The sequence below is a fragment of the Mobula hypostoma genome, chromosome 22 (assembly GCF_963921235.1).
Source record: "Mobula hypostoma chromosome 22, sMobHyp1.1, whole genome shotgun sequence".
Taxonomy (NCBI): Eukaryota; Metazoa; Chordata; class Chondrichthyes; order Myliobatiformes; family Myliobatidae; genus Mobula; species Mobula hypostoma.
In genome coordinates this window covers 52297419-52307459 of record NC_086118.1, presented here as the reverse complement: position 1 = coordinate 52307459, position 10041 = coordinate 52297419, and the positions used below count along the sequence as shown (strand labels likewise).

The 10041-nt window shown below is 45.9% G+C and overlaps 1 protein-coding gene across 1 annotated transcript in view; it reads left to right on the top strand.

Annotated features, from left to right (window-relative positions):
* Positions 1-1683: 1683 nt before the first annotated feature.
* Positions 1684-10041, top strand: part of p4hb (prolyl 4-hydroxylase, beta polypeptide) — a 36410-nt gene continuing 28052 nt past the window's right edge. Inside the window, exon 1 of the mRNA XM_063030591.1 lies at positions 1684-1957. Coding sequence (XP_062886661.1) covers positions 1699-1957 — 259 coding nt within the window. The 5' untranslated portion in view covers positions 1684-1698. The remainder of the gene's footprint in view (positions 1958-10041) is intronic.

Here is a 10041-nt window from a genome sequence, read left to right as displayed (position 1 = left end):
GGGTTGACCCAGGAGAGGTCTCCCCACGCTGGAGAGACGGCCGATGCCGGGATATGGAGCAACACACGATCTGCTGGAAGAACTCAGCAGGTCAAGCACCATCAGTGAGAAGAAAGAAATCATCTCCATTTCCGGTTGAAAGGCTGCTGCAAAACCTGAAATACAAGTGCTGTACACAGTGGGTGATAAATATATGGAGCCAACTGCCAGAGGAAGTGGTTGAGGCCCTGTACGTTAAAAACACTTTACAAGTAAGTGGACAGGATGATGGGAGTTTGCAGGACATGTTTCAACACAAAACGACTGATGATTTAGTTCCCCTGACCGAGCTTCTTGTCTTGCTGAGTTCCTCTGGCAGATTGTGTTTCCCCATGGTGAGTCAAAGTTCAAATTTATTCTCAGGGTACAGTAAGTACATCTTATACAACCTAGACATTCATCTTCTTGCAGGCACCCACAAAACAAACATAATACAATTCAACACACACACAAGATGGCTCCTTCTGGAAGAGGAAAAATTGCGCAAATAGTTGGGAAAAAAATGTCAACAAAAACACAAGGCACACGGACTCGAGTCCCAAAAAATGAGTCCACAGCCGCGGAGCCTGTTCCAGTGCTGGGGCGACGCAAGGCCGATGGCTGGGGGGGGGCAACAACTGCCCCTGAACCTGGCGGTGTGATACCCAAGACTCCTGCACCTCCCATCCAATGGTAGCAGTGACAAGAGAGGGAGGCCAGTCAAACGCAGGCAGGACACTGGACACCTGTCTGTTTTTTGCTCTCATCCTTGACGATTTTAATCTTGCTCAATGATTTAATAGGTGCAGTGAAATACTGCCAACCATGGGTTCACCTCCTGCTATCAGGCCTCGATGCAGCACCCACCCTCAGCAATGGCCACCCCAGCCATACCTCTACATTTGCCAGAGTCCAGTTCACAGAAAAGCCTGGAGTGCAAAAGCACCAGATCACTTACTCAGTTCAACAGTACAGCCTTAAAAGAGAAATTACAGGCTGCAGCGACTGCAGTTCTGAGTAAGTATTTCTACTGGAGTATCTAGAAGATTTGTGAGCTGTCTGAAAAACGTCGCTGTTGATCACCAGCACCATCTTGTCTCTCCCTCGCTGTCTGGACTTGGCCTGGCTCAGTGGAACAGGCAGAAGGTTCTCCTTTCTCTGAATGGATTGGGATGGGTGGGGATGAGGGAGGAGAGGGGCTATTTCTCTCTCTCTCTCTCACTTTGGGTGCTGAGAACCCAGCCTATGTGATTTCTTTGGGTGCAGTTGGACTAATCCAGGGGAGGTTTCTCCCTGCAGCGGAGCTAGTCCAAGAGAAGTTTTTTCTCCACGAGTCCCTTTCTCCTTGTACTAGGTCAGGGGCACCTCCCGCTTCTGAACATGGGGCCAACTCCTCTCTCCCTCTATCAAATGAGCCTCCCTCGATGTAAGGGGACGGGTCAGATCAGGGTGTAGAAGTTCTCGCCGTGAGCGGAGGCTCCCACAGCCTAAACCGCCCAGTGACTCTGACTTTTTCCCCCTCTCTCCTTAACCTGCTGGACCACCGACCATGATTGATGCTGGCAGATACGGCGGCTGTCCTTTGACACGGCTCACCCTGCGCGTTCTCGAGTTTCACTTCCGGCGGCGGGTGGCGACCAATCAGGTTGCTCCACGAGCCGCTAAAAGGGATTTAAGCGCATGCGCAGTCACGTTCCCCCTCCTAGCCAGTTCGCGTCTCCGCTGCCACGTTCCTGCCACCCGGACCGACCGACGAGCCCCGGCCTCCGCTCCCGCTCCGCCGCCGTCTCTCAAGCCGCGATGTGGCCCGCACGCCTGCTGTGTCTTGTTGCCCTGGCCCTGGCCGCCGACATCCCCGAGGAGGACGACGTGCTGGTCCTGAAGCAGGACAACTTCGATGAGGCGCTGCAGCAGTACCGGCACCTGCTGGTGGAGTTCTGTGAGTGCGGCCCGGGGAGAGGGGCGGCTGGGGCCCGAGGGTGGAAGAGGGCCCGGAGAGAGGGGCGGCCGGGGCCCGAGGGTGGAAGAGGGCCTGGAGAGAGGGGCGGCCGGAGCCCGAGGGTAGAAGAGGACCCGGGGAGAGGGGCGACTGGGGCCCGGGGAGGGTGGAAGAGGGGACTGGAAGGAGAATGGGAGAGCCCGGGGCATTTAAGGGCCGTTGACCAGGAAGTTTCATGCTGTCAGCCTGGCTCTCAATGAGGAAATAACGTCCTTGTGTTTCTGTGCGTTGTGCGGGGGCCGGGGTTGCGTGTCGCGTTATGGGAGCAGTGGTCTGGGCCTCTCGGGCCAGCGGTAGGGGATGGTAGTAAAGGGTCCTTACGGGTGGTGAAGGTGGGGCGGAGAGAGCGCACAGGCCTGAGGAGAAACGGGAGTAGAGTGACGGTCTGTTAGTCCGGGTCTACAGGAGTGGGGAGCTGAGGGCCGGGTGGGCAAATGGCCGGACAGAGGAGGGGCTGGACTTGGGCGATGTGGGTGGAGTCCGTGGGCACATCAGGTAACCCGGTGGAAAACTAATCGTTGCATTCCTTAACGTACTGAGGACGAGTTAACTCAACTGATTTAGATTCGCTCTCCGCCTGGAGGAGGGGCTGCAGTGAAGTTTCCACTGTTGCTTTCTCTCCTGACACTTCAAAGAGGAGCGATAGGCACAAAATGCTGGAGGAACTCGGCAGGCCGGGCAGCATCAGTGGTTAGGAATGCAGTCGACGTTTCGGGCTGAGACCCTTCGACAGGGCTCAAGCTCCGTTATGAAGGGTCTCGGCCCGAAACATCGACTGTACTTCTTTCCACGGACGCTGCCTGGCCTGCTGAGTTCCTCCAGCATTTTGTGTGTGCGTTGCTCGGATTTCCAGCACCTGCAGGATTTCTCTTGTCTGCACTTTAAAGAGGAAGTGTTTCCCATGGTGGTCCTGTCTGATATTCCTCTGCATTGTCTACATGCAGGGCGGGGGGCAACTGAAATGCTGGAATTTATAAGCGTAGCATACGCTGGAGATGCTCAATTTCTACGCGGTGTGGCGGAAAGATTTCGTTTGAAGTGAACTGATTTGCGTTTTTTATTCGACAGCTTGCTTTCTTAATCTCGGACTCTTAATACTTCCTGTTAGCTAGAATTTGGCCGTTCCCCCATTCCATCATGGCTGATTGATTCTCCCTCGACCCCATTCTTCTGCCTTCGCCCCCGTAACCTTCGCCTACCAATGCGTTTGCGCTAGATTGCACGTACTCGCGGCGAGGAAAGTTGTCGGTTGGCACGGGAGGGACCGGGCTAATTGATAGCTCGAGTTGTCCACTAGCAATTCGGAAAAATGGAAGGGGCGGACGCTCTGCGGCAACTTTAGTTGACGTGTGCGAAAAGCAGTGGCTCGCTTCCTTGTCTCGGGTTCCAGTGAGATAGTGGAGCGGGTGTGTTCTCTGCTCTTAAAGTTTGAATTGTGCCAAACACTTTCAAACCACAAGAATGAGCTGAAACTTCAGGGAGAGTTCTCCACTTCGCTGACTATCGATTGATTTAAAATACTGGTTAAACTATCTCGATTGTAGCTGAAGATGTAGAATGATTGAAATTTGTTATAGCCTCTATTGAATTGCCTTTTAATGACTTTTAGTGGTGCTGAATTCAGGATGGAAGGATTGAATGAAACTCTTTAAACCGCGAGACTGAACTTGGGGGATAAGGGTTTGGGTGAATTTATCAAAACATGCAATGCAACGTCGTTTGAGGTAACGACCAATTTACCCATAGATATGATGAGAGTAACTTGCAAGTGTCACCGTGCATTGTGGTGCCAACATAGCTGGCCCACAGTGTTCAGCACGACACCACAAACTCCTTTCCCACCTTCACACAAAGACAGACTGCCTCTGGACCTCCATTCCTGGGCCTCAAGCTTGTGTTTGTAATCATTACCCTCAGTGATCTCAGTTCGCTAGGGCAGTTGTGATTTAATTGCCAGTTTTTGAAGTGTGCTGGGATCAGCTGGGAGATCTGGGATCGGCCAAGGCTACCTGGACTCTGCTGCAAATTGGGTTAGGTGCTTGACCTGAAAGAACTTTCTGACTTGAGGTTGTTTTCTGAACATTTTGTAAGCTGGAGTTTGAGTGCAGCTGATTTGAAAATCAGATAGTGGTTTTGCCCTGTTTAACTATATGCCGCTTGATCAGAGCCTGAACTGGGAAGTCATCAGTTTTGGGTAACAGCCACCACCAGACTTGTTAGCAGGGACTTCTGTATGTAGACATAAACACAATGAGGTATAAACTGTTGGAGTGGCTTTAACTGGTTAAGTGTTATTAAGATTGCTGCCTCTTCAAAAGAAGAACGCTTACTGTAAGTAAAATTAGGGTTGATTTGTTGCCTGGGTGTCCTCTTGCAAAAGTTGACCTTCAATACATCTATTTAATTTTAATCATTTGGGTGTGTTGGAAAATCTATACAATACAGATACTCAGCAGTTGTATGGTTTACTGAAGTTTTGCAAGGGTGAGTTTGTAATTTTTTTCAGATGTTGGGCCAGAGTAGCAGCTTGATCAGAATAGGGAGAGGGAAGAGTGGGATATTTTGGAAATGCTTTCACTTCAAGTTTGTTTGTTATTCAACTGTACATGAATACAGCCAAATAAAACAGTGTTACTCTGGGACCAAGGTGCAAAATGCAGTACCAACAGTCTCACACAGCGCAAGGTATACAGTTGCAAGAAAGTTTGTGATCCCTTTGCAGTTACCTGGTTTTCTATATTAATTTCTCATAAGGTGGTCTGATCTTCATCTAAGTCACAATAATAGACAAACACAATCTGCCAAAACTAATAACACAAAAAATTGTACTACTTGTCAATACTGAGTACACCATTTAAGTAATGAGTCTCGCTTCAGAAAAGTATGTGAAACTCTGGGTAATGCCTTCTACGAAAGCTATTTGGAGTCAGGTGTTCCAGTGAGATTGGAGGTGTGGGGTTGTAGAGGACACAAGTCAGGATAACTGACAGCCTGCTGTTATCAGGAAAGATCGGTTAGTGTACCATACCTTGATCAAAACACCTTTCAGAGGACCTTGGGTCTTTAGAAATGCTTTTCCAGCTTCATGCATCTCTACAATTCTTGAGAATTCATCAGTCCATAGTAAGAGAAATTGTGTAGAGATGGAGGAAACTCACCCCAGCAGTGGATATCCTGCAAAGATCACACAAAGAACACAACGTGCAATACCAAAGGAGGTGAAAATAAACCCAAGGGTGACAGCAAAAGACCTGCAGAAATTTCTGTTGCTTGCTAAATTTTCTTCCTATTTCCACTTTTTAAAAAAAAACACACTGAATAAGAATGGTGTTCAGCTTTCAAAAAAAAACATTGCTGTGCACCTCAAGTTTGCAAAAGACCACCCAGATGTTCCACAGTGTTCTGTGGACTGATAAGACAAAAGTTGAACCTTTTGGCAGAGATGCACATTGCTAAATTTGGCGGAAAAGGACACCGCACACCAACACCTCATCCCAACTGTGAAGCATGGTGGGAGGGAACATCATGGTTTGCTGCCTCAGGGTCTGGACAGCTTGCAATCATTGAGTGAACAATGAATTCAAAATTGTATCAAGACATTTTACAGGAAAAAGCTGAATAGAAGTTGGATGATGCAACAAAACAATGAAGAGTAAGTCAACAGCACAATGGTTTAAATATAAGAGAATTAATTCTGGAATGACCAAGTCAAAGTCCAGACCTTAACTCAATTGAGATGCTGTGGTGAAGTGGGCTGTTCATGCAAGGTATCCTAGATATATTGATGAATGGGAACAGTTTTGTACGGAGGAATGGTCTAAAATTCCTTGCTGTTGTGCAAGTCTGATCAGCAGCTGCAAGAAACATTTGGCGGTTATTGCTGCCAGAGGTTCTACCAGTTTCTAAATACAAGGAGGTTCTATCAGTTCACATACTTTTTCCACCCTTGACTGAATGATTAAACAATGTGCTCAATAAGACATGAAAAGTATAATCATTAGTGTATCATTAACTAAGGCAGATTGTTTTTGTCTTTTGTGACTTAGATGGAGACTACATTGAGTAATTAATGTAGGAAACCAGGTAATTGCAAAGAGATTGCAAACTTTTCTTGTAACTGTATATAGCACATAAGATATCAGTAAAATAATCACACAAAAACTATAGTCCAAGGCAGTCCATGAATGATGCAGAAATCTACAGTTGGCCCTAATACAGCTTGTGTTCTGCCAAGCGAATGCTGAGAAGCCGCACCAGCTCAAGCTTGGATGCCACGCAGCGGCGCCTCTGGTGGAGCACACCAACTCCCTCTCCTGGATGGTTGTAAACTGGTTGCACAAGGAACAGCAGTGGTTAGGGGAGTCATTTTTAATCTGGGTAGTTGAGGTCCACAATAGGGACAGTAGCCGTACCATTTGTAGGATCTTTAAGTGCGATTGGATTTTAGATATATCAAACAGCAGAAGGGTTCAGTATCAATGGTGACCCTTTGGACAGCGTTGCTAAGAGGAGCAGCCACAAAGACAATGTGTATTATCTAAGTAAATGAAGGTAGGAAAGCCATCGGTTTATTTATTTTTGTTTTTCTTTATTTTTTTGTAATGAGAATGAATCAGTACTGGTGCACCATAGGGTTGTGTGCTTAGCCCACTGCTGTACTCTACTCATGACTGTGTGACTCTATAATGCCATCTATAAATTTGCTGATAATACAAGCACTGGCAGAGTTTCAGGTGGCGATGGAGGTGCGTACCAGAGTGAGACGTACCAGTTAGCTGAGTACTGTTGCAGCAACAACCTTGCACGAAATGTCAACAAGACCAACAAGTTGATTGTGGAGTTTAGGAAGGGTAAGATGAGGGAATGAAATAGAGGGATCAGAAGTAGAGAGTGAGCAATTTCAAGTTCCTGGGTATCAACACCTCTGAGGACCTGACCTGGATGCAACACATTGATGCAGCTATAAAGAAGGCAAGACAGCGATTATATTCAATTGGAATTTGAGGCCAACTAAGTCACTCAAATTTCTACAAATGTACCATGGAGAGCAAACTAGCTGCATGGGGGGGGGGTAGGGGGAGTGGGGGCTACTTCACATGATCGAAGTTAGTTGCAAAAACTTGTAGGATTAGTCAGCTCCATTGATGGGTACTAGCCTCCATAGTATCCAAGATGTCTTCAAGGACTGGTGCCTTAGGAAGGCGTTGTCCATTATTAAGGACCCCACCACCCAGGCCATGCCCTCTTCAGGTAAGAGAGCTTGAAGGCACACACTCAGTGATTCAGGAACAGCTTCTTCCCCTCTGCTATCTGATTTCTGAATGGACATTGAACCCATGAACACTACCTCACTTTTTTTGCATTACTTATTTTAACTTCATTATTTACTGGACATATTTATACTTTAATTCAGTTCTCTATATTTACCATGTCAAGTCAAGTTTCTTTTTATTGTCATTTGGATCATAACTGCTGGTACAGTACGCAGTAAAAACGAGACAATGTTTTTCAGGACCATGGTACTACACGAAGCAACACAAAAACTACACTAGATTACAGACCTATCCAGGACTGCATAAAGTGTGCAGACCAGTGCAGGCATTACCATAAATAATAAACAAGACAATAGGCACAGTAGAGGGCAGTAGGTTGGTGTGAGTGCAGGCTCGGGGAATTGAGGAGTCTGATGGCTTGGGGGAATGTTGTTGTCTGGTCGTGAGAGCCCAAATGCTTCGGTGCCTTTTGCCAGATGGCAGGAGAGAGAAGAGTTTGTGTGAGGGATGTGTGGGGTCCTTCATAATGCTGCTTGCTTTGCGGATGCAACGTGTGGTGTAAATGTCTGTAATGGCGGGAAGAGAGACCCTGGTGATCTTAGTATTTCATTGTACTGCTGCTGTAAAGCTAACAAATTTCAAGACATATCCCAGTGATAGTAAACCTGTTCTGATTCTGAAACCAAGCCAAAGCAATGCTTGCATCTGTTGGAAAAGGGTGATGTGTTTGAAGATAATGTTTCTTTTGGCTTTCTCCAGGTTGGACATGTGTAAGACTTAAAAACTCTTTTAGCACTGCAATTTATGGAGAAAGATGATGCCAGAAACCATCGACTGGAATGTTAACGGAAGGGTTTAATAGATATTTGAGCAGGATTTGATGGACCAGAGGTTGAGATTGATTCTGCGGGTTGTATATTTTAAAGCTGGTCTCTTTATATAAAAAAAATCTAATGGAAATCAGGAGAAATGCTTTAACCAGTGAAGTTGGAATAAAGAACCTGCAGCAACTAACTGAGGTGAGTGGTGCAAATTTAAGGGATGAGTTGTAAATTGAGGGCTCTAGAGGTCTTCATCCTGTCTAATCCCTAAGGCTTCAACTGTTTTCTAATTTTCCATTGACAGCAGTGATTGGATTCTCTATTGAAGCTTTACAGGTTGTAATTGTTTGCTACTTGACTGATTCTTTTGGTACTCGTAGTAAACTGGTAAAGATTAGTGTGATGACAGCATTAGTGTACGTACAAAGTACAAGATTGAAGTCTCCTTCCTCGGATTACATAAATTTTATCTAATTATGAAGATCAAATAAAAAGGGAATTTGGAGTCCCCTTGCCACGACCCTTGTACAGAGAGCAATCTTGCCCCTGTTTCTGCACACTGAAAAATGTTGCCTAGATTGGTATAATGGTGTCTCTGAACAGAGTAAGCAGGAATGCTGTCCCTTGCAATCACTTTGCTCGTCACTGGTTTTCTTGGATCAGAGGGTTTTTCTTCTGATCTCCTATTTGGAGGAATTCAATCCCCTGTTGGTTATTTACTGTAGGCATCTGGACTTATTATGACTTCCTTTGAGCTGAGGTTGTTTGAAAGAGTGTTTTGGCAGACTGGGGACAATAGTTCTGGATGGCTTTGGCCCACTAAGCCATCCAGGAGCATCCTGACTGGCTGCATCACTGCCTGGTATGGGAACTGTACCTCCCCTTAATCAGATTCCGCAGAGAGTGGTGCGGGCAGCCCAGCGCTTTTGCAGATGCAAACTTCCCATGATGCAGGATATTTACAAAGACAGGTGTGTAAAAAGGGCCTGAAGGATTATTGGGGACCTGAGTCACCCCAACCACAATCTATTCCAGCTGCTTTCATCCAGGAAGTGGTACTGCAGCATAAAAGCCGGGACAGCTTCTTCCACCAGGCCATCAGACTGAAGAACTTGCGCTGATTTGAGTGTATTTCTATGTTACATTGACTGTTCTATTATAAATTATAATAAATCACTATGATTGCACATTTAGATGGAGATGTAAAGATTTTGACTCGTGTATGTGAAAAATGGAAGAAATAAAGTCAATTCATGAAGTATTGTCTGCCTTTTTGAGGGCAGTGCTTCTGATGCTAAATAGTTTCCTAACTGCAAATGATCAAGGGCAGGCTGCAAAGTAAATAGATTAAAGTAAATATCACCATACACCATTCTGAGATTCATTTGGTTGCAGATATTCACAGTAAAACAAAGACTTGCAATAGAATCAATGACCAAACTACACTGCAAATACAAAAAGCAAATAACTGTAAGTACTAAGTAATGGCATGTGGTGATGAAATTGTAGGCATCCAAGTCATTTGGGTTTGATCTGGAATGAGTGTTTAAAGATAAAGCGAGATTTGCTAGAAGCATATAAAATAAAGGGGCTGAATAGTGAAGGGTCTCCTTGGATGGGTCATAGCCTGTTCATTTTTCAAAGGGGAAGAGATTTGAGTGACAAGGATGTAGCATGTGACCATAAAATGTAAGAGCATATTACTTCATTCGGCCCATTAAATCTGCTCTGCCATTCAACCTTGCCTGAGTTTTAACACCATTCTCCCATTTCTTCTCTCCCCCCCCCCCCATAATTCTTAACCTCTTTACCAGTTTAAAAACTTATCGATCTCTGCCTTATACATGCAGTAACTTGGCCTGCAGTTGTCTGGCAACAAATTCCACTGATTCTCTACCCTCCGGCTGAAGAAATTTCTCCTCATCTGCTT